Source organism: Numenius arquata, chromosome 2 (genome assembly GCF_964106895.1).
Source record: "Numenius arquata chromosome 2, bNumArq3.hap1.1, whole genome shotgun sequence".
Lineage (NCBI taxonomy): Eukaryota > Metazoa > Chordata > Aves > Charadriiformes > Scolopacidae > Numenius > Numenius arquata.
The window spans coordinates 100,810,605-100,836,324 of NC_133577.1; the positions used below are offsets into that span (position 1 = coordinate 100,810,605).

The 25,720-nt window shown below is 37.5% G+C and overlaps 1 protein-coding gene across 1 annotated transcript in view; it reads right to left on the minus strand.

The window, feature by feature from the left end:
• CNTN1 (contactin 1) overlaps nt 1–25,720 on the minus strand; it is a 93,922-nt gene that overhangs the window by 13,292 nt on the left and 54,910 nt on the right. Inside the window, exons 16-21 of the mRNA XM_074144507.1 lie at nt 23,134–23,204; nt 18,381–18,615; nt 14,823–14,926; nt 8,339–8,525; nt 6,748–6,860; nt 5,479–5,635 (exon numbers count right to left, since the gene is read on the minus strand). Coding sequence (XP_074000608.1) covers nt 5,479–5,635; nt 6,748–6,860; nt 8,339–8,525; nt 14,823–14,926; nt 18,381–18,615; nt 23,134–23,204 — 867 coding nt within the window. The remainder of the gene's footprint in view (nt 1–5,478; nt 5,636–6,747; nt 6,861–8,338; nt 8,526–14,822; nt 14,927–18,380; nt 18,616–23,133; nt 23,205–25,720) is intronic.

Sequence of the window (25,720 nt, forward strand, 5' to 3'; positions counted from 1 at the left end):
TGTGATACTCTTTTTTGCTATGTTGCTACATTTAAGTGTAAGAGAGTTAAATAATGATCTTTTGGATTTTTTCCATCTTCTTCTAATGGTAGAGTACAATGAATATAAAATACCAAGCATTTTGTTTCATAAAAGGAAAGGAGTATAGTGTTCCTGTGTTGGTGTAATAAAAATCTGAAAGTAGCTATATGATAAATTGGATAAATTAACGGAGAAGAATAGTTCAGCCAAACTGAACTTGAATGTCACTTTAATTCACTGATGAATTGATGGTCCTACTGTAACAGTGGCAATCAAAAGCTCACTGAACTTTTAAAAAAGGCATTTCTGACTGCACAGTGAACCAAAATTTATTTTTCTTCTTCTTCTTCCACATTTTAAGGAGTCACTCATTGTTTGGTATGTAACATCCAAACTGCTGCTAACAGTAAAGAAAGTATTTAAGGGTTTCAGAAGAAGAACGAATCCTTTGTCCATCCACTAAATATTATGCAGGCATTTCATAGTACACTTTCCTGAAGCTGGGAGCGTAGGGTCAGCTTTAATGAGTCTGACCAAAGGCCTATGTAGTTCAGGACACTGAATCCAACAGTGGTCTGGAAGAGATCCAGTGGAAAGCGAAAAAAAAAATAAATCATGGCATACAGAATAGGACTTTCCTCTTACATTCTTTCCCACCTGCATCAAAGTAGCTCCTGAGCTACTTTGTAGCTTCTGTTCAGTAGGTCCTGAGTCAAAGCCTGAATATAGGACATAGTTTTAAATAAGGGCTTGTAAACCAAGTCTCTATTTATAACTTTGTCCTGCACAACATCCTGTCACAGGAGGTTCCACAGCTTAATTTTGTGCCATGCAAAACAGTATTACTTTGATATTTTTCAATCTGCTGCCTCCTAATTTTTCTGAGTACCTTCATTCATACCTTCATAATGTGAAGAAAAGTGAATAATCTTTTTCTACTTACCCCTTCCTATTGTTCATGACTACCTTACTAGTCATCCTTGCTCCAGCTGAAGGCTCCTTGCCTCTCACATGACTCATGCAGAATTCACTCCACAGCTGCTGCACCCTCACTGATTTTCTCTAGACTTTTATAGTATCTTTCTTTAGTATCTTTCAGTATATTCAATATCTTTACTTTCTGAGATCCAACAAGAAAATATGTTTTCCTTGACAGTCACACCTTCCTATAGCATTCTTGCAAGCTTGGGGATAGCCAGCAAAATCTCCAAACATGTAACAAGTTAAAACTTGTAACAAGGCGGATGAAGTTGCCATAGATTTCTTCTTCGCTAACGTTTAAAGGTGCTGCAGAGCTCTCATGTGTTCATGTGACCACGCAAGACCCGTCAGTGGGGATTTTGCAGGCAGTTCCCAAGCTCACACAGACAGGCATGTGGCAACTCCGACTGAAGATGAAAGCAGGAGGAAGTTACATGGTCCTTTTCAAGCCAGTGGCCACTTCTTTCTGTTTTCTGATGTATAACAACTGCGTATCCCTGTCTCGTCAGTATTCTCTGATGATGAGTAACCTATCCTGCTCTTGTTCTGTGTGGTACTGGTCTCTTAAACCTCTGTTGTGTTCTAAATCCATGTACACAGACATCCAATTTCTAGCTATAAAGCCTGTCAACCACCACTGCAGAGCTTACTTACCAGCCTTATGGCTAAAAATGAAATTTTGTTGAATTCACACTTTGTGTGTATCCAGACGTTCCCACACAAATAAACATAAATGACAGAATAAACAGCATTGGAATTATCATAGGATAATACAGACTAAGAAAATGTAACTAGATATTAAAATGTTTCTGTAGTTTGTCTTACTGTTGACTTCAAATACAAGAAAATGAGAAGAAATTGAAGTTAAGGAGAAGATGTTTTTTCAAGAAAATGGTTGTTCTAGCACTGAATATTCTGTAATGCATGTAATTGCCCAACCTGAGTTGTAAAAGTGAGGCTTGGAAGGAGACAGTACTAATAAATTAGAACTATGATGAAACGAAATGTGATGAAGGAAAACCAAGAGAAACACCAGAGAACTGAATATGTGTTTCAGGCAAATTTATGTACCAGGTTAGAGGGTATTCTGAGTATTTTCTACTTTATTTTTGCGCCATGAGACAACAGCCAAATGCATTGTGAAAATTACAGTTCTTGTAGAGGAGAGCTCTTTTGGAAATAGTTTAGTAGAAGTGTTTTGCTACATTCTTGTCACAGATGCATAGTAAGTTCCAAGATCAGTAGGAGAGGACTGTCATGCCAGTTAGAATGTTCCTTATGATTTTTACCTGTGTTCTCCTTTTTTATTATTGCTATAATCATCTTTGCAATAGATGGACATTTTTAAATTATGATCAAAAGATTTTGATTATACCACATGAAAAGTGAATGATCACCTGATTTACTTGGTACTAATATGTGCAATAAATATTAATGTCCCCTTAAAATAATGATTAAAAAATAAATTAAAATATAAAATAATTGAAATGTTTGTATGAGTCAGTACTGGCAAAAACTTTGCATTTTCCTTTGAAAAAGCTATGCTTCAAAGTAAGTACTTTTTCAGGATCCTAAAACATGCCTCTGGCAAATGGAATTCATATGTGTATATATATGTGCAGTGAACAGAGAGAAGCTATAATTTTGTTCTCTTGCTATAAGCATATACAGTACATAAATTATTCTTTGTCCATGTCACTATATAAATTGAGACATTAACCTGATTTCGTATTTGAAGGTGAAGGTGCATGGTATCTTCATTTTTTCACAATATTTTCCCAAATCAGAAATTACCCTCCCCTCTCTCCCACCCTGGATGAAATTTTAGAATTTGAGGGCTTGATTCTATTTTCCCATCCTCTGGCATAAACTAATTGCACTGAGGCCACAAGTGAAGTGAGAAAAGAATCAAGCATCATATGGTTTTAGTTCCTACTGATTGCAAGATTGCTTTGATTACATTAATATTAGCATTATGAAAAAGCACTGCAATCCAAAAAGCATGCAAGAGACAAAAAAAAATCTCAGATTTAATATATTTCAAGGAAAATGGATAAGCTTATTATTAGGCACTGAAACTGACTCCTTTGGTTAAGCAAGTAGTTCCAACCTTCAACCGGTTGTGGTATGTCAGGAATGAATTTTAAATGGTGTAGCTCATTAATTTAATACAATTGGCTTGAAAAATATCCCCAAACCACTAACTGTACAGCAGGCACCGGTTAATAAAATACAACAGTTCATGACTGTATTTTACACTGATTATAGCAATATGCTGAAATGCAGCTCACCATATATACAGGGAGTGATTTTATGATCAGCACTTGCATTTCAAGATGTTCACTAAAAAGAAATGCGTGTGAAATGGCTGTGTTTGATAAACTTCCTTTATATCTTTCTCAATTAAAATACTGTATCCCGTAGGAAGCTGACTGCTTATACGAGAGCAAAGCTGTTGCAGGGCATTTAACTCCCTTCTTGTGCCTAGGCTTTCTGTTAGGAGGAGGAGGATAAGGAAGACATAAAAGATATTTTCTCCCTCAGACAAGGGGTTGAGCTAGAAATAACATATATTTCTAGTTTCTTTTACATTTGACTTTCAAACATAACTTTTGTTAGTTAAAATGTGCTGTATTTTTAGTGCCTAAGTTAAGACCTCAAGGCCACTTAGGGTTCCTGAACTAGATGTTCTTGTAAATAAATTTAATTCAGACCTAATTCAGCAAGTGCTAAGAATTGCTCAGACTACATCTACAACAGGCTGACAAGACAGTAGCCTAGCACAGCAACACCAGCTACACAAATCAAAGAAATGCTTTTGGTTTGCAAAAGCGTGCAATTCTTATGTCTGAAATATAGGCCAAAAGGTGTCTCCTGGTGTCCTGTCTGGCCTCCAGTTGCTGATCCAGAAGACCTCAGGTCCCTTGTAGATCATGCCATGCCTGCCAGCATTGTGTGGATGTCCCTGTTAATATGGGACATCTCAAATGCTACAGGCTCTCTCTAAGCTTTGGAATTACACCCTAGATGACAACTGATTATAATAGGAGCTTAGTCACCTAACTCAGGTGATTTATGTAGGCTACTTTGGATTTGATACCCAATGAACAACAGAAAAACAGCAGTCTGGAAGACACATAGGTTTTCTAGACACTCCACTCTCTCTGGTGCAGCCTTCCAGTTTGTTTAAGATGTGGTTGTTCCTGGTCAGCATCCAGGCTATTTTGAATCCCTGCCCTCATTGCTTAATTCTCCCCACTCACTTATGCAGGAAATTAATTTGGTTTGCAAACCCTAGAATCAGATGCCTAAAGGTCAAGTAAGGCAATGGTCCTCTCTAGATTTCATAAAATGGCTTATGTTTTGCCTTAGTATTGTTTACATCTCTCTATAAGTATGTAAGTTCCATTTTGGTCAGTCGACCACCAGAACACACATTCCTATCAAAACTAGACATTCTCTGCAAGTCTCTGAGAAAAATCATCATTACCTAAAAGCTTCTCACTACTCTATCACCCTTTTGGGGCAATTATTCTAAACCCTATTGCACTACTGGAAAATTTCCTTAAGAATAAAAATTAGCTGACATAATTTGCCATGCGTAGGTGTTAAAACTACACTTTGTTCTGCTCTTTGGAAAATACACAGTTTCAGCCCAGAAATAGCCTGAAATGCTTGCACAGATCTCTGTATACTGTGTATTCCAAAGAGATTACCCTGCCTTTTGTCTCCTTTTTGATCTCTTTTCGTAAACTGAGACCAGGGAATGCTGCCTTTATCTAGGCCACCAGAGGCATGGTCCCTCTCTTTCTAGCTGGGTTATGGTATTGTGGCTGAAAACTTGTCTGCAGTGTGGAAGATAGAAGCAATACAAAACTTTACAAAGAAGTATTTGTAGAGTGCCGACTCTCCCAGAGCTGTTAACTCTGCATGGGCAGGCTTGGGGCAGGTCTTACTGGCGAGACTGATCAGCTTGGGCTCAATACTGTACTGACATGATGGTCCTGCTTCCAGTCTGGGAAGTAATCTACCTGCTGCTACCTAAAGGGTCTTTGCACCACACTGATGACAGATGATAATATATTTATGATACAAAGATGACCTAAGACATGTCCTAAAGACAGCAGTTGCTTCATCTGTTTTGCAACTCATGAAATGTTAAAAGTGATTTCCCCAGAGTATGGTAATATAATGCAATGCATTACCACTTTTGTAAAGTGGTTGACTTGGTATCCCATGACATTCTCTTAGAAAATGGTACACACAATTAACAGAGTGTATGCTAAATAGATTAAGAATTCAATCCCTGATGGATTTCAATAAACCCTAATTCTCAGTGCAGTCACTGCTGAAGAGCTGCCTCTCATATTTCAGATGGGAACAGTGTGCCCATCTCTGGATAGTGTACAAGAGGAAAATATTTAGTCCAATATTTCCAAGGAGTGTGGGAAAGAAGAAAGGAAGTCATCTGCTCACCTGAAATTTTTATTTGAGCTACTTCTCCATCTCCTCCTTCACTGTGTGCTCGGACCTCAACAACATATTCACCATCACTGGGGACTGGGAGCTCTATTGTGTGCTTTCCAGTTGAAAACAACTTGCCTTCATGTCGTCCATCTGGTCTATACAGTACCTAGGAAAGTCATGTTAGTATAGTTATTGAAATGCTACATTTCCATGAAAACAGTTACACATGTAGAGTAAGGAAAACATTAGGTTTTTATTTATATATGAAGCCTATATATCAAAACTTAGTGGCTGATACCACTTTTTCCATTTTTATGTAGAGTGAATCTGGACAGGATGTTTCCTTATTATTTTCTCTGTTATAAAATTATGCCACCATTTGAAAAATAATTTCATCCCTTACATTCAAAATAAGTAATTAGATGATGGAGGATAATAACGCAGGGTGGCAAAGAGCATCAAATAAAAAATCTCAGAACTCAGCTGGGTCTTCTGACATAAAATTTATTACTATTTTCATAAATTAAACAATTATTAATTTTATTATTAACTCTTGGCGCTTTTAAACTATTGCAAATTCAATGGTATATGTCTTGTGGGACCTTTAGAAAAGAGCTCCACTCTTTCTGGAATCATCTCTGTGAAACATTGTCAGCAATTCCCAGGAAGCAGTTCAACTCCTCAAGCAAAATTTGTACATGTAGAACATGACACTAATTTTCTTGCTGCCAAGCAAGCAGCAAAGTTAGACAGGAATTAATTTTTGAAGATTTCTATACACCCTGTTAGTATATGCACTTGCTCTAGTAATTGCATTTAACAAGGTTAAGTCTCCCTTCCTTTCCTCTACCTTCCCAGACTTTAAAGTACTCTTGTTCCAGGAACTGCAGCTCCCACGGAGATGAGAAAGGAATCTGGAACAATGCATTCTGGTGCAAGGAAAAAACTAATATTAGAGTGTTCAATTTTTAAGCATTGTTTTTAGGCAATAGACAATAAATGTAAAAATATGGGAAATCAGGTCATTAATCTAAACTTTCCCATAATATGGTTTACCACCCAAATGATTTTCAGTGCCCCAATGCTTTCTCATTATACTGACTAAGGCCACTGGCTCTGCCCTAAGCTCGCTGGATGTCTGTGATCTCTGAACATGATACCTTCATCTCTAGCATGCAACTATGTTTGAGTCTGATTAGGTACCAAAATTCAACACTGCCTATAAAATGCACCTCATATAGCATACATAAAGATAAAAGATATTCTCATAGCTCATACTTTGTATCCTTCGACTGCAGACTCATTTGACATTGCCTTTACGTGATCCCAGGTGATGATGTACCTTGAACCAGATCTTACAGAACTGATAATTCTTGGACGTTGGCTCGGAGCTGAAAAGCAACATATGTATAAAGTGCACATAAATGAGATTTCATAAACGTTCAATGACATTTTTATTAAGACATGAAAAAATGTAAAAAGGGAAATTAGGCTGATCTTTATGTGATTAAAGGATAGGAACGAACTGCTACAGCTCCAGCCAGGCAATTTTGGATGGCTTGTGCAGCGGCTGCTTTGTGGCTTTGCCTTTCTGTGTTGCCAGAATGGAAGTGGGCAACATTATCCTTCACTGTGTTGCTGACCATGTGTGTTTGCTGGCATGCAACTATGTTCAGAACCTCCCAGAAATGTGGCTGAAGTCAGATTTATTAATTGAGATTAAATATTTAATTAACTATTTAAAGGCATTTCTACAGCTTTTAACTCAGTAGAAACTGGAGTACCCCACTGCAGATACCATTGATTATATTTCACACAATAAGGTTATAAAATGGAGTTGTCTTACTCAACACAAATGAATCCTGTAGGTGCAAGTTGTACAATACACTATTTACTGACAGAAATCCTCAAATTGTACATATTTTTAGCCCATATAAGTGTGTTTTAAAGACACAAGATGTGTTTCTTACTTCAACATTGCTCAGCATTTGTAAGTGCTAGGTATCATCATTAAGATAGGAGCTATCTCCAGGAACCTATTATGGCATGTAAATTAAAGGGTGTGATTCAGATGACCCACTTTTCAAGGCTGCCTGATCCTGGCTCCCTCTACTAATGAAAATGGCAATCAGTCACATTTTAATCATCAGAATACAATCTTTTTTGCTACTGACTAAACAGAAAGACAGGGTATAGCTGCCTAAGTAATAGCTGGTCTGAACTGTTCATCATTCGGAATATCACATCCAGCTCATGGGCCCCCAGTACTAGAAAGACACTGGTAATCTTTAGTGAGTTCAGCAGAGGGCCACTGACCTGGTGGGGAGCTGGAGCACTTGCCCTGTGAAGGGAGCGTGACACGCTTGGGCTTGTTCTTGGAGAGGGCCAAAGAGCCACCAGTCTGTTTTTACAGGGAGGCTATCAAGAAAATGGATCCAGTCTCTTCAAAGTGGTATGGCAGGAGAATGAGTGACAAAAGGCACAAATTTGATTAAAAGAGGCTCAGACTAGATGCTCAGAAAAAGTCAGGCAGTGGAACAGGTTTCCCAGAGAGGCTGTGCAGTCTCTATCCTTGGACTATTATGATCCAACTGGATAAGGCCCTGAGCAACCTGGTCTAAGCTTATAGCTGACTCTCGTATGAGCCTATAATCTTAGTCTCTTTACTATCTTTTGTAAAATATCCACGTTGTACATGGCAACAAAAGAGAGGAAGGAGAGCCTTAGTAGAAATTTTCAAAGAACCAATACCACATAAAGGGAGAACATTGGGCAGAACATTGGGCATATGCACAAGAAGCCAAGTTTGAAAACCTGATGGACACGAAGCACATGACGTTACACTTAATCTAATGCTCCATTTACTTACGTGCTTTCCTGGTAATAACATCGATGGTTGTACTGGGAGGCCCGTAGCCTGCACTATTGAAGGCAGAAACATCTACGTGGTAGCGAGTATTAGGCTTCAGGTTTTCCAGTTTTGTTGAATATTCTTGATTGCTCACTTGTACCCGCTGTGCAGCTGCTTCTTTATCATGAGCAGCCCAGTAACGAATCTGTAAGCAAGCAAATTGAAAGATTAAATTTAACATATATAGTCATGAAGAAAATTTATATAAAATCATGTATGCTGGGTATACTACATACTCTGGGTAATAAGCAAGCTAAAAGAAATCTAACAGCAATAGCACAGAATTCCTTCAACAGGCTGTGATTTTAACCAAGTTATATATAGGCATAAAGAAATGGAAAAAAATTCAGATTTTGTTATGAAACCTTTTCTCAGAATGGTTTAACTTGTTCTCAGCTACGTCATTAGAAGGCTGGGAGATGGATAATGCCTTCAGAGAACAAGACTATTTTCTTCTTACTGTTTTGTTTGAGCATTTTACTCTGAACTTTAATATTGTTTTGCTACACTACACTGTAGTCTAAACTCTGCTAATATTTTCACATATTTTGTTTAAAATGTCTTATAAATTTAATCTTTTTGTACTTCTATCTAAGGAATGAGGAGTATTTAGTCATGTTATCTGTATGTGCAGGTCTAGATATGTATACTTAGCCATTTTCTAAAGTTCTTTGGCTAAATTAAATCAGATTTTGTAATACAATATGACATTTGTCAAAGTAGATGAGAAAGAACCTGAAAATGCTTAAACTATGGGAAAAGCATCAATGTAAGCTTGTAACATCTTAAAATCCAAATTCAATTAACTCTCCATAGAAATTCTGTGAGGCTGTTTTTCCCAATAAACTGTTCCGTTCTACTTCAATTCAGTATGCATTACAAAGCACCAGTTTAAAAGAGAGTAATTCCTGTGGAGTGATGCCATTCCATAGGGTCTGTCACATACAGGGGTCCTATTCTGCATGGCCTTGTGAGATGCAAATGAGAGTAAAACACTGTCAGTCTCTGGGTTTTGTTTAGTTTATAACCATTTGCACAAGACTAAATTACTGCACTAACCTGAAAGAGTGGAAAGCCAGGCCCATTACATTTTGGCTTCGAGTGTTTTGACTCTCAGCGTTTCTGCTCAGCTTCTGCCTGCCTTCATAATGATTTTTGGGTATACAACATGAGGACCTTTTAAATTCTTTTTAGGAAGAGCTTGATGTTGTTGGTAACTTCAGGCTCTAGGAAAAATCTTGCGCTGTAAAATTTGACTGGTGACATCAGGTATCCTGTTATTTTATCTTTTAAATAGTAACCGCTTTAATCTTCTGTTCTGCTGACATTAGTTTTCCTTGGAAACTTCATTTAAGAAATAGGTTAGAAGAGCAGACAGTTTGTCAAGGTGTTAATATCACAGTTCCCCTCTTTACAGCCCTTGCTTGGCAGCTTGGCAAGGCCTTATTTTCTCCTGTTCGCGTTTATATTAAAATGCTTAATAAGAACATTTGTTTTATCTCAGAGCACGTACTGTGGCTGAATGAGGAGAGGTGAAGCAGAGCATTTCTCTTCGCCTACTTCAAATGCCTTTGGACATGGTAACAGTCACTACACAGAGGTTACTCTGATTTAAAATACTAAATTAATTAATTATTTAATTACTAAATTAAATATTAAATACTAAAGTCTCTCGACTGCTGCCTTGGTCTTGCTCACCAGTGTTAGAGGCTACTCGTGCTCTGGTTATTATAAATGTGACAATATCATAGGGACTTTTCTCACTTTTTCCTGGTGTAGAGAGAATCATATTGTATCTGCAGGCCAAGCTGGCTCCTGTGTTTAAATACAGTATGCATACCTGCCCTTCAGCAGGCATGAATGGGTAATTTTTAGTTATATTAATGTATGTCCTACACAGTATTTTGGAAGTTTAATCCACTAGCATCCTAAACATCAGTTTACTGTAATTTAGGCACTCTCACTCATGAAATTCCCACTTATCAAGGTGTCTATTTTACTGAGTCAACAGCCTTTGCCCCAAAATGAGTGAGGAACGTGCACGAAATCCATCCTGCAGGCTTCTCCAGCAGGGTGGTAACCTCCACTTGATGAATGGTTTCAAACTGGTGTGGATCTGAAACTGTCACAGCCATTTCAGCTGAAGGTCTGACTATGATCTTCAAGTCAGACTTTTTTTTTATGTGATTATAATTAACAAACTGTTGTAGATGAGCTGCTGTGGTTGAGTGCAGCCAGCTGTATACCATAAGCTTTTGACTATATGTGGCTGACTCAAGTGTGAGAGGGTGTGTGCATCAGGATCTAGAAGACGTCATGTCTATCTCTGTCCCTAAGTTCAAACAAGTTTCTAGCCTGCAGCAAAGGGATGTCTGTGAAGTTCTAGGTGGCCAAAAGTTTATTAGCTACGACAGGACCAATGGTAGCTTTGTTCTTGATATTAACTGGCCGCTGAAGACTAATTAATTCACTTTTAGTATGTTCTATTATGTTAATTAAGTACCTGCTTCACATAAAAGATGGCAAACACACTTCATGGGAAGATTTCGTTAATCACGGAGCATATGCTGGAAGCCTTTGAATGCCTCTGACTTGCAAAACTTTCTACAATCCTACTGTTCATTTGCACTACAGTGATGTTAGGAGCATAATATAACAAGTAATATACAGCATCAAACAAGACAAGTGAGAACAATGTATGAAAATGTAAATTACTTCACTGAGAGCATATTACATTTCAGGCAGAAGTAACATAATGTAAAAATTAAAATAAATTTAAATCTCAAATATTATTGTTCTTGGCTGCAATGTTGTGGAATTAACTACTACTATAGTGTTTAAGCTGTGTGTCACACTCAGAATGTTCTTCCTTACCTCTTCATTTAATATAAAGTCATATCTATCATTTGGGTCATTATAACTACTCTTGGAAAAGAAAAAATTTGAAATTAGATGACTCCCTTGAGAGCTAAGAAACAGTACTGTCTTCTTTACACTACTCCTACATTTCTTTTCTCACTTATTATTTAAACACTTTAAAAGTCTCTTGAAATAACTTGGCAATTTCTTTCACTCTCTTGCCTCTGGAAGTGATACATAGAATTAAATGCCCCATTGCTTCAAGAAGTTACATTTTCTCACTTTGCTCTGTAGTCATTCTGTCTTTTTATTAAAGAGCTTGGACAATAATCCTGGACAGACTGCTTTTTCCTGGTGCTCTACATTTACCTTGGTAGGATAACTCATAGATAACAAATCGCCAGGGGACACAGGAGGGTACTTCACCCCAGCTCTACAGTTCGTTGTGGGAGATAAGCCAATAGTGATCTGTGGAAAGGGAATGTCTTTGTCATCATGAATTAGTGCAGCCCTCCATGCTGAAATCAGGGAAAAACACTCTCTTTCGTGGTCCTCTCCTCTATTCAAATTGTAATATACTGAAATACACCAGAAGTTGTTGCTGTGAGTGTCATGAAACAACAGTTCTCATATTCATGAAAGTTTTACATAGGAGAAACATAAAAGAGATACTTTACTTATACTAAGACATAATGTTAATAGCATATTTCAGTAAACAAGGGACAATGGTGGTGAGTAGTGATAAATTTGTTTAATAAAATAAACATATATGTATTGTATAGAAGCAACAGAATACAGATAGCGTCTTTGGCACTGCATGCACTGAAGAGCTGTGGCTTTTTAGCAGGCTATTGCAAGAACACATAAATCTTAAATTCTCTATATGGATGGACATAGTTTTCATTTATTTCTTCTTTAAGTGTGAGCTGAGGATACTCCTCTGTAATGGCAAAATGTATCAGCTCACACTCATCACCATGAGGGCAGTCATCCTGACAGTATGCATTAGTGTCGAGAAAATCTGACTCCTCCAGGTGTGAAAAGCATTGTGTCACAGGTGAAATACCTTTAGGTACTTTGCTCAGGGGACTCCCACCTCGTAAACTGTAGCATTTAAAAGGTCAATTATGCAATTTTCAGGTAATAATAAAGACCAAAATGAAATTGAGAAGGTGTTATGGTGAATGAGGGGTTTTGCTAATTTCTGTTACAGCTGAGTAGTAATTAAAAAAAAAAAAAAATTGGACTATTTCTTGATGCCTATAGAGACAAAGCCTTCCCGATGTATTCACTGGACTTTTATGACGTAGCTTGAGTCCTTCTTCTCCCACAACTTGTACTGTAACTTCACAAAAGCTATCTACAGCTTTGACCTTCCAGAAGAGCCCTCTCCATTTTTGCCCTGTCCTATGGCTCCTTCAGGACTGATGGGAGATGTGATTTTCAGGAGCACAAGATTTTCTTTCCACCCTCAGTGTAGAAGCACAGGCTTGCCCTTTGCTGCTTTCCCCACTACTAGAATAAAGCTGGTAATTGCTCTAGAGAAAGAGATCTCAGAATTAACACCTTACTGAGCTCCGTGGGGCAGTAATTCATGCCTATCAGTCTTGTTTATTGTGTGGCCAGATGGGAGCTTTTTTTCCACAGTCCTTATAACTAGAAGGTTACTTCAGAAAAAAAGAAAAAAGAAATTCATTCTAATGCCACTGCTCACTTTACGTATTCAAGCCGCCCAGTTCATACTGGATTTGTGGAAGTATAGTACTTCTCTAGGAATGAGTGGATGAACTTACACTCCAGCTGTCAAAATAAAGCCACAGTCAGCACCTCTATATTCTGTCTAAGAGAACTCTCCGTCCATTCCCAGGCTATCCCACCTTTCTTCAGAACAGCAGTTATTCTCTTTTCAGTCCAAAGATACTCCACACTTCTTTCCATTTCTTTTTTTCTTTTTTCTACTGACAGTCCCGTGCATCCTGTTCTTTCCTTCTGAATCCTCTCCCCTTCCTTCTTTCTCTGATTTCCCCTGACAGCAATTCAGATGGCTTTATGTAAAATAAAGTAAAATTTTAAAAAACAGCAAAAAGTGGGTTGCCTACAGGAATATTTTCCCACCATGTTCTCTCCCTATTCATCCTCACCCCTCACCCTTCCTACCCCATTCCCCACCACAACTCTCAACATCCATCGCCATGTTCTATGGCTATTGCAATCCCAGCCTCTCCAGTGCTCTCCTGCTCTCTCCACAAGTCCCCTGGTGTGTGCCTGCTGAGTGTCTGTTCTGGTTATTCAGGGTGAGCAGGGCTTCCTGCATGGTTTCTGTGCTGACTGTCCAGCTCGGGAGTGCAGCACTCCTCCATGGCTGGACGGCTCGAGCTCACAGATCCGGGCACTCCACCCAGCTCTCAGTTACGACCATGAATTTGTCTGCTCTGTTCTAGTTGTGCAATCCCTATGAAACACCAGACCAGTGGGCTGCTTTAGTAAATTAGGAGTTACTGCTGATGTCAGTGTCTTAATTTAGAGCCCCTCTGTCCTCTGCTTATAATTTTAATACTATATGTGCGTACTGTGTAGAATCAAGTTTTATATGGGACACTATGCTAGTTCCTATCGAGATCTTCGCTACGATCCTGTTACAGTATCCCAAAAGTATTACCTAAATCTCATGGAGACAGAAACAGAGATCAGGAAATATAGAAACAAGTACTACTAATTAAAAGAACATTTATTCATCTACTCCAGTCATCAAAATACATTCTATGAGGTTATTCCACATTCATATGTGCTCATTTTGGAACACAAGAGACTACCATCAAACAGCCAGCAACTTAAATCACAAAGCAAGTCACTAACAAACTAAGGCCCCAGTTCCTATTTTGGTGTGCAGCCAAAGTACACTGGCTGTACGCTGCAGAGTTTGTCAGCTTCCCCTCTGCATGGATGATGTTAGGACTTCCCTGCTGGAGTACCATGTGGCCATTTCTGGTTGCACTCCCCACCCTATGACTGTTGTCATCACTGTACAAGGAAAGAACCAATTTTTACCAGTAGTAACACTTAGTATTGGAGCAGATGAACATACCTTCAAGCTCTTTTTCATGTGGAGAATAGAAATCATGAACAAAACATTGTTGTCTTTCACAATAGCACTGTCTCTGTCACTTACTATAGGATTTGTGAGTGCGTTATATTAATAACTGCTGATAATTTAAATGGGCCACGAGTTATTTACAATTTCATGTCTGTGTTGACAATTACACCCAAAACTTAATTTCAATATGTTTTGAGAAAGTAGAGATAGGCATTCAATTACACAACATAAAGAGGCAAGACTTTTTCATGAAATAACAAGGCCTTTTTTCACTTGAAGAGTGAGCATATACATTTGTTAATATGTTTTAGTAGTGAAGTACATAGCATCAAAAATAATCTGCTTCTCAGGATGTGAAATCTGAACAGTAAATGATACCTACAGAGAAGTGAATGCTGAGAGACAGAATGTTAGAGTAGGAATTACCCTTGCATTTAACTACTGAAATAAAATGAATGAGAAGATCGACAGTGTCACCTCTAAACTCACCTGATATCCTTCCACAGATTTATCAGAAACATGGTGCCAAGAAACAGACATTTCAGAAGACGACAAAACTTTTACACTCACATCTGTAGGTACTTCAGTTGGGGCTGGAAGACGAAACACATGTTAAACATCTGATCTCATCCAGTGACATTGTTATACTGGCTTACAGAGGCTCCTCTCATGTCAGTATTTTGTATCATTTTCTTGGTATCTGGGGGCCAAGTGTGTTAGTTTTTATTCTGTTTTGACTTGAGTAAACTTTAAATTTGATGATGATCTGTATGGGAAATGACTCTATAAAAACAAAGCAATGATTCTATTACTTGGCTTAGACTATGTATTTTTATGCTTCAACAGATTCCATGCTGAAATCTGTGTAAATTAAAACCAGGCTTTGATAAATAGAATGAAGCATCCAGTGATATTTTACTAAATTGGACAACAGCTCACAGATTATGTACATCAGATTTTTTAAGCTAGCTACACACAAATATTCATGTATATGTCAATTAGTCATGATGATACAGTTTTTATGAGATGAGATATTAGATACAGAGCTGGCCACTGACACATATAAACTTGAACATAGGTGTGAAATAATCCAAGAGCACCCTTCTATTAGGCATATATCCCAAAGTTGATTTTGTTTGTGTTCTTAGATTTGGACACCAGCCAACGCAGAATACAGACCATTATAATGTGATATGCTTTTATTCAGGGCTTAGAATATTAAGTTCTAGTTTAATTATAAGAGGCTGTTAACTTCACTGTTACTTGCATTTTAAGTGAGGTGAGGAATTTAAAAAGGCATAAACTTAGCAATGTCTATAAAAGATAAAGTTTTCCGAGCTAAGAACAGTTCTCTGTCGTGAATCTTTTGAAACAAGTTGCAACAGACAGGCATGACAGCCCGAGCTGAGGAAAGCTTTCATATACTTAATCTTCCAACTCGGCATCCAGTCAACTATGCATCAAAACAGCCACTGTTAAGAAAAAAATCAGTTACATCTCTCATGAAAAGTATCCTAGGTAACAAAATAATCTTATATGCAAAGTTACCTTTTGTAATTGTCTTTCAATGACTGTTAATAATGCAAATGTGTAATTAAAAAATGATACATTATTGCAAAATTGTTTTCACAATGACAGGAATTTAGATAAGCAACAGGCCTGTGCCTCATTACTAGCAAATATTACTCACTACTAGCAATGGCAGGTATGACTAGTAGTTGTCAGATATGGAACTTGGCTAAAAACACATGGGAACACAGAAATTCCCCAGTCACTAAAGTGAATAAAAACGCCCACAGTTATAACTAGATGCACATAGATATATTTCAAAATACACAACATAGTTGATATGCTGTCATATTTACAGATGTACGTATGTATATTTATAGATATCCATATGGAATATTGTATGACCATATTGCTTTAAAATCTCACTAATACCTTTGAGAAGTTGTGCTTTCTGATACTTGTAATATCACTTGCCGATTCAGAGGTATAGAAGCACAGGTGGAATAGATGTGACCATCTAATCTATTCCCAAACCACTGTCAGACTCTCCTCCATTGTATGTTTCATATTGAAAAGATCCAATGCCAGCAATTTTGCTGATACAGTACTCTAAACAATATTTCATCTGCTTATGCTTGCTTATGAGCTCCAAATAATTTATATCCCTTTTTGGCATTTATATTCTACAAATATTTTGCAGTCTCTCCTGAGCCAGAAAGATGACATCAGCTGCTTTTCTCTCTCCAGCCTTCTAATTCAGTAATTCTACCAATAAAAGAAGCAATCACATGGGCCTCACAATATGTTCTCTTCACTGAAGAAACAGTGATCATCACACAACTGTCTTCTAACCTTAACTATACAAAATTAAGGATGGGAGCCAATAAGCACATTACAAGGTACTGAGGTGACTTTGTGCAAGTTCTGATGCCAGCAGAAAACTGCAGGATATTCTTTGGAATAACTTTCATTACATCTATTGGAAAAATTCCTTCTAACCTCATTTAACCACAAGTGTTTCTATCAAGTGTTTAGACTTTGCTAAAGTCTATGGTACAACATCAGTAGCCACTGAAGTGACTTCTTTATCTGGAAGCTGGCATTACTGCACATCTGCTTTTCTTCTGTCTTTTGGAGCTCCTAGGGTCTGCCATGTCTCTGAACTTAGAGAGCTATACAAACACACTGCCATCCCTCACGTGGTTAGTATAATCGTAATATAAATATGTGGGAGCTTATCAGTCACCTGGTGATAATGTCTCTGAGAAAGGATGGATACTGAAATGTTATTTGGTAGATATGGCTTTTACAACACCATAGCTATTTACTAACTCATTTACACAATTGCAAAAACAACCGTTCTGTTGCTGTAGCAGCTGTTGAAGATGATATCCTAAGGTATACGCTTTTCTGAGAAAAAGGATTGGTATTAACCTCTTCAGATAGCTAAGTGTCACTGGCTTGAATCCTGAATTATCATAAGAAACAAAAGGACTATTTTATCTCTTCTCTGTGTGTGGGCAACTTGTGTGCAAAGTTCCTATTGGTGTTAATGGGAATCATGAACATAAATCTCCCATAAAGTACACAGAGTAAAGAGCAGAGTCGGAAGTGTGAGAATGTGGCCTTGTTATCATATCCCTCCCCTTGGCTCTTTGGTCTGGATCTGCTGACTTTGTAAAGGAGATTCTGCTCCATGGAAAGAAAAATATGAGCAATAATTCTTTGGCTTTTTGGCAGAAATTAATAAACCGTATTTTTTTTTAAAACAGACTTGAGTGATTATGTTGCAATTAGGGTGTTGTATATATTTCTTCTGATTTAAGGTAAACCTTCTTCTAGTGCTTTCTCTCTCCTGCTAAATTTGGAAATGTCATTTAAACTTGAATCCTAAAGATCACAGCATGTGAAACAATTCCAGTAGAATTAAGAAAAAGATTTTCATCAAATGTCAAGGAGGTTTTCATTAAATTATTCACTTGATAGCTCTAACATTGAAACTAGGATAAAGAATGTGGCAGGGATAATTTATATTAGTATCTAAAAATGCTTGAAATATAAATAGATACAGCTGAACTATTACTCCTTTACAAGTTTTGTGCTAAATTCTGATACTGATCTGCCTGAATAACAGGCTTTGGTGTGGTCTGTTAGGAAGAAAGAACCCATACATATGTCAAAAAGAGACATTGCTGGATAACGATGTAAATGTTTTAGGTGAAAAATATGAAGACCAGAATTCTTTTTTCCCTTAAATTCTTAAATCTTTTAACAAGCTGTGTGAAAAATCTTGAATTCTTCTGTGTATTGCTCATTCAGACATCAACTACAGCCAAGTGCTCTGCATCGTACAGAAAATAGAGTCTGAAGTTGTTCACTGAGAACAACTGCAAGCATTCTGTGTGAGCCATGTACACCCTCCTTGCTGAAGGTGCATATTGCTATATCAATCAGTGTGTAGGGCCAGGTTCTCCCTACTGATGTTGGTAGCACTGATCTGGGCCCTCCGTGTAAAACTTATCTGGAACCCTTACTCACCATCTTGTGCTGAATAAATGACAGCAGTGAGACTGAATGGTCCATCCCCTTTGTTGTTAAAAGCTTTCACTTTTACTTGGTACTGCGTTGAAGGCGGCATTGATTCATCCTTGTGGACGTACCGGCCAATTTCAGGATTAGTAACTGTAACTCTTCTCCATTCTTTCTCACCAAATGGCTTGAAAGCCACTATATAACCAAAGTTATTGCCATAGTGGTATTCTCTTGACAAAGGCTAAAGAGGCAAAAGACAAAACATTACTTTTTGCAGCCAACTAAACAAATGGATCGCTAATTAAGTATAAATAATACAGAAAGCATTGATACACGCATTGTAAAAACATTGAACTAAAGTTCCATTTTCTCCTGGTTTCCTTCTATGGTTTGCTCCCACCCCCTTTAAAAATACACCATCTTCCTTTAAAAATACATCATCTTCATTATGCAAATCTGCAGTAGTAGCATGTCTGCTACTAAAACATTTTAACACCTTGTTCCTCATCCAAACTCAGTGCAAGACACTTCATGTTATCTTCTACAGAAAAAAACCCAAGAATGACTGTGTCCTAAAACTGCTGTCAGCTGTAGCCAGCAAAAAAGGCTTTCTTAAGGAGTAAGTAATAGTGGATATGTATCACATCTGGAGGCTGACCAGAAGCATCTTTTGAAAACAAATTTCCTGCATCACCTTTTCCCATACTGTAAAGCTCACAGAGATGAAACAGATTATCTTGAAGCAAAGGCCTTGGAGCAGTACACCAGAGAATAATTATTCTCCTTAGGTGTTTGCCCACTACTGTAGCACTTCAGCCAACGTGTGGAGATAGTCTGAGCAAGGATTTATGAAACTTAGAAAATAGTGGAGCAAGCCAAAAAAAAACCCCACAACCCTAGCTTACAAATTCTGATGTTCCTATTTCTTTGAAGCTAGAATGGAACTCCAAAGCTTCTCTGAGAAAGAAAATTCTCGTGAACACTCATCAAGTTTTTGGAACACTAGAAGCATTTGCGTTTTGACTTCAAAAACATAGCACATGGATTAGAAGACTAGTATACATAGTACAACAAGAAAAAGATTAAGGCAAACACAGATGTTGGAACTCAAAATTTGAAAAATGTCTGATAAGGAGATATGAACAATGATGGAACTTCTTTTCTTCATGACAAGGCTTCCAAGAGAAACGTACAGAATCAGACCAAAGGCTGGGACTTCTGACTTTATTCAGCTTAAGGTTAACTGACCCCTGCCCCGGGTGTGCCAGCTATCAAATCCCATTGCATCCTATTTTCTCTGTTGCTGCTGTGAAGTTTCACTGGTTTGCAACATCAGTGTCAAAGTCACAACAAAAACAATGCAGCAATATTAAAAGCAGGCAGCCTTCAGCTGGTTGAGAACAGAAAGCTGGTTCTAGTTGAAGCTCCCTAGACACCAGTGCTTCAGCATTGAATCGTCACTGGATACAAGCAAAAACCAGCTGTTGGAGCCCAGAATCCAACAGGATTTACCATCTGCAGAGTTCAGTAACCAGCAGGTTTCCTCTTGCTTGCTGTTCTTTTTTCCCCATACTTAACTGTATTTCTAGCAGAACAGTGGCTCAGTTCAATCAAAAACTGGAAAGTGGCCTCAGTACCCCATGACTAGGATTAGGGCACCCTTCTAGAGCACGGGATATGTATGGACAATCTTTTGGACTCAGTGCCTCTTGCTTCCTGGGTGGGTACTCTAACCATGACTCCATGTTGCAAAAGACAACTAACTGATGCAGCTGACTGCAGGTCTCTACATACATAACTTCTTTGGCTTTTCCGAGGAACACAGGTGAAATGCTGATGTATGTCAAATCTGAATTATAATGGAACTTTAGACAGTGGAAAGATACCATCTACCTACAACATGACTTCTGAGAACACATGAATGACTTAAGTAAAATTGGTAATTAAGATGACTGCCAACAGATAAAATTCAAGAAACCCCTCATGCACAAACCAAGCTGGATATTTGGTTTCTAGTTGTGATGCTAATCACAAGCCACCAGGTGAAGACTTAAACTACAAATCAGCTATGAAAAAAACCCAACTAGATAACCTATTTTATATGCTTAATTTTTCATGTGTCAGGCATATTCTGAGTGTGTCTGTTGGATGAGGTACAACTCATATCTTAGCTTGTTTTCTACCTCAGGTCTGACTGGACATCAGATGAAAACTGGATACCTAGTTTCTCAGAAAAGCTAATGTACCTTCATGTACCTAAGTGTAGATTCATAGGCATCCTTGCAATTCAAAAAGCAGAAGATTTCACGGACTGGATCACCTTTGATAGCTCATCTTTTGAATCGCTGCTTAAGATAAACCAGAATCCTATCTCATATGCCAAAGTAAGCAGCTTGTATGCGGCCCTAGTCTCAGAAGGATTTTCAGCCAGAGCAAACTTCAGAAAGCCAGGACTGGCACTTAAACATTATATTCTGGTTATAAAATCTTGAAAGCAGCTTTTCCTTCAATGGCTGCACATAATGAGTAGGTATAAGTAGCTGAATAGTTTGTAGCATCCACTAAAACCTTTGAAAAACCAAAAAGAAGAGGGAAAGACAAACAGGGAAAATAGGGAAGAATGGGCATGCCACTCCTAGCTCTCTTTCTCAGTTCTTCTTTCAAAACAAGACTCAGAAGAGCTTTGATTGCATCTCTGGCTGTCTCATTCAACCTGGGTTTATGAATCATAGCAAAAGCTGAAAGGGGGTTGGCAGCAACATGTAAGCCTGCCATACATTTTGTTCTTCTCTTCTTAATTACGGACTATTTTGAGTACCATATGCAAATGCCAGCACATTTAGGCGAATCAATATACACCTTTATCTTAGCCTACAGATAGATATATTGTTGTCTGTCAGACAGGCTCCGTATATCTAATTTCTCTATTCAAAAACACTTGCTAGACATAGTATGAAAGATTCTTGGGGAGTAAATATTTGAAGCCATGCTTAATTTGTCTGATTAAACAAGCTACTCATTACAGAAAAGGTGTGAAAAAGCATGACACTAACTGGAATATAAATCTACTTGGGTGTATAGGAAAGTCTGAAATGATCCTGTACTTCAGATCTTGCATTAGTCATTATTCTCCTGGTTATAATTTTCTTTTTTTTAGTTTAGTCACAGCCGAGTTTTAACTGTATTGAAAATGCCACAAGTATGGGTCTTTACATGCAATGCAAGAAGTAGCTCTGTAGTTTGTTAAAGTTTTTATAAGACAGCACTTGTGAAGAAATAATAAAATAATCTAGGTCTTGTGCAACTGTCCATTGCATGTGTTCTTATTTGACTTTTGCTCTTCAAAGATAAATAAAGAGCAGAATCAAACCAACCAGGATACACCTACTTCCTAACCTATTGTTACTGGAACTAAGAAATAACCTTTTAAATATATTTTAACAGAAGTGTGGATCTTCCTTTTTCATAAACTTAGAAATTTTTTCTTTAGGTAAATTAATTGCTAAAATACTTAGAAAGACTCAATAAATATTTTGAACTGAACTAAAATCAAACTAAAACAGGAAACCCCAAATCTGTTAGCCCAAACATATGGCTGACTATTTTTGTGTCATACTTGAGAATTTTTTCAAATAGGTATGATCAACCTGAAGTACAAAAATTTGGAAATGTGCATATGGATCAAAATTTGTGTGTTCATAAGGAGGGCCCTTATACAACAATGACAAAGTTGCTGTTGGAATTATGTCACCTTTATATTAAATCCCACAAGAAAAAGCACTCCTCACAGAGGTAAATAAGCTGCTACATCTGAAACAAATTATTCCCCAAAAGACACAAATGGCATAATGTGTCTCATGTGCCTCGTAGCCTTATGGAGGTGAACAGAGAAGTCAATAGCAAGATAAACTTGGTAATCTTTTCAAGCATAACATTTAATCATCTTTCTTTGCCAGACGTAATGCTTCTGTAACTCTGTTTTTGCTGGTTACTGATAGGCTCTGACATGAATCAGATAGGTTTTTTTTTGCTTTATTTCTCCTGCCTAGCTTTCTGAAATACCCTTCAGAAGACTTCCGTTCTCTCTTCCATGCAACTTTTGCCTATACAACAACTTTGCTTATAAATTCTTATCATCTCTTGTTCTGGGTTTTGCTTTCCTCCTATCTTCTTGTTCCTTTTCCTTTCTTCCCTGTTTTCATAAGCATTTTTTTTCCCGCAATATAGGTAAATTTTAAAAACCATTGTTTCACTACCAGAATGAAGACAGCATTTATATATATACATATACAAGACTTTGTAAAGACAAAGTATCATGGACTGTATACCTAAGGTACATGAGAGAGACGAAATTTTCAAAAGACTTTGCTTACTGAAAAGCTTTTTTGGTAATACTGTAATTAACTTTTAATTCCATTATTTTTGTGATTAACATTTTATCTCTATCCCCAATCTATAAACTAGCCTGTCTTAATTATTAACTGGATTTTTAAGGAAATTCTTGTATATTGACATTTTATAAGTTTTATTTTATGCTAGTGTGACTGGTAACACAAAATAATGTTGCCTAACATCTAAAGTATCATCGTACTAATTCCTTTTTATGTATTTTTATGATAAAAGACTGAAAACCTATATACTGTGTACAGATCCTGCTCTCACAGGAGCCAGTGACAAACTGGATTGACATGGGTTTCAGGATGAGGAAGATCAGACACAAGGAAGTATAGGTTTCGTGGCACCTCAGTGCAATACCTACCATCCATGTTATTGTCAGCTCTCTATTGCTTCCACCCCCTCCTCCAACATCTGAAGGAGCCACATTAGGAGCTAGAAAAATAGAAGAGACAAGAAAAATGGCTACAAAGTATGCAGTCAGTCAAAATATCACTATTTACTTTTCTTTTTACCAGCAGGGCCAATGAGCACACGTGGCACACACAATTAAAATAATGATAGTCTGTAATAGCTGTGAGAGTCTGTGGTCTTCCCAAGACTAATGTATAGCTACTGTTGCGGGAAACATGCCAGTTCTAACCATAGCTAGAAATCAATCATTCTTCTTTTTAACCATATTCTCTACAAATATTTAATGGACTATTCAGAAATGGAACACTCCTCACATGTCTTTAGAGAACTACTGTGTATTGCTCTTATGCTTCCTCAGATGTTGGTATGCCAAGGTCTCAAGCACTCAGGACTTGCGCATGAATTTACCTTAACAGACTGTGATTAGTTCCACCTACTTCAATGGATTTACTCACAATGTATAACGTTAAACCCATGGATATATCTTTGAAGCATTGGCATCCTAATCCTATTATAGATTACTGGCACATCTTCTTGATTGGTATGTTCAGAACGCGTAGATGTTCAGAAGTGCATTTGGCATAGCACTTAGTAATTTACTAATGGTGTTTTACACCAATATTCTCTGTAACGAAATAAAATCTGTTAATCTATCATTAGTGCACAGCTGAGTGTGCTGAGTGTGAGAGTGGTAAAGCAGGATACTCTCAAGGACTCCATTATAAATCATTACTGTATTCTCATTTCTGTAAGACTCTTCGCACTAAGTGTGATGATTCTATTGCTACTCTCTACGACGTTTGTGTATTTATTTGCTGTCACTCACTACTGAGGACACACAAAGTACCACCAAAAAGATGGCCTACCTACAGTGCATTAAATATCCTCCAGTTAGCTACATGCCCTATGTATATGAACGTGTTCTTTGTGTTAAAAAATCTTATATGATCAGGCATTTTTTCCACTAATCATGAATGCCCCAAGATAGCAAGGGGATAGTTTCTAAGTAAGTATTTAAGATGTTTGCTGAGGCCTTCTCTGAGGGTCAGCTGAGGAGAAACACAAAGCAGAGAAGAATTAATGTTTTCAATGTTTTCAAAAAGGATAAAAATATGTAACAATAAATTTGAAATTGAAATCAGCATTCAGTGCATGGTTTGCATTATTTATTTCTGGCCTTCCTGAAAACAATTAGTTGAGAATGAGACTAAACATACGTATCATGACAATTCAAGAGGAAGCTTGAACCTATTACTTGACCTTGTTATTACTGAAATACACAGTAGTCACATTATCTATTATAAGCGTATAACTTTAGGGCTAAGCTACAAGCAGAGGTTTGCTAGAATAGTTAAGCAGTCAAAGAAGATACACAGGCTGCCAAAGAGAAAAAAGACTCTCTAATGTCTTACATATCACCCTTTTCAAGAGAATCTCCCTCATTCTCTCAACCATTAAACCCATGTTTCTTTCTCCATTAAGACTAGGTTACTAATTCAGAGAACTATACTTAGACAATTACTCTAATGCATCCATAAGCTAAAATACATAAAAGCAGACTTTGATCCATTGAATTTCAAGAAATCACTGTAAAATGTATTATTGATGAAGAAGATTTCATTAAAAAGAAAAATCATAGCACATATTCTTAGCACACTAATAAAAATGTTACTGAAATTATTGTTATCTACAGGAAGGGGGACTTGAAACTGAAAAAGACACCGATAACAATAGAGTTTCACAGACATTATTTGTCACCCATTCAGTACAACAAACACCCAGCACTGTTTGTCGCTGTTTAACACAGAACAAATGTTAAAAATAACTACAATGTGTGCATATGGTTTGTTGCTTGTGCAAGAAAATATTTACCTTCTTCAGATTTACATGAAAATGCACACGCAGTACCGGTTCTGTAGTACCCTGGAAGCTGACGGTGCAACCCAAATCCTATTGCTCTTGCTCATAACAAATTCCAGCTCCTGGCAGAAAATGCACTTGGGCACAGACATTCATCTGCGAACTGTTACTGATTTATACCTTATTTTGGCATGGCAAGAAGTGCTGACTGATGCCTACATTAACATTTTGCTTTGTTTCACCAAAAATGTCTCACAGTCTGCCAGAGATGACAATGGTGCCGTGCAGGGAACCAGACAACAGACTAAACAGACTACCCCTTGCAAAAGCATTGCATCCTGCTACAAAACTGGAGGATATGCCATTTTTTGGGAGGCTGCAACAAATACAATGAACATGGCACACTGCAAACTGCAGGAAACTACCACTCTGAGCATTATTTCCCCTCCCTTTCTGTCTCTTTTCTGACATTTCAAAAATGTCTATTTTGCATCAGGCACCCCAAGAAGCATTTGTAGATTTCTCATTTAGATTCCTGGGCCTTCAAATACAGCTGTTGAGTCATAAAGCATAGGATGCTAATAATCAATTTTATAGGCAGTAATTTCCTTTTACTTTAGCATTAAAGTTATGTGGCTTTTCCTTCCCTGTGCAGATTAATTTAAGCAATCTGTATT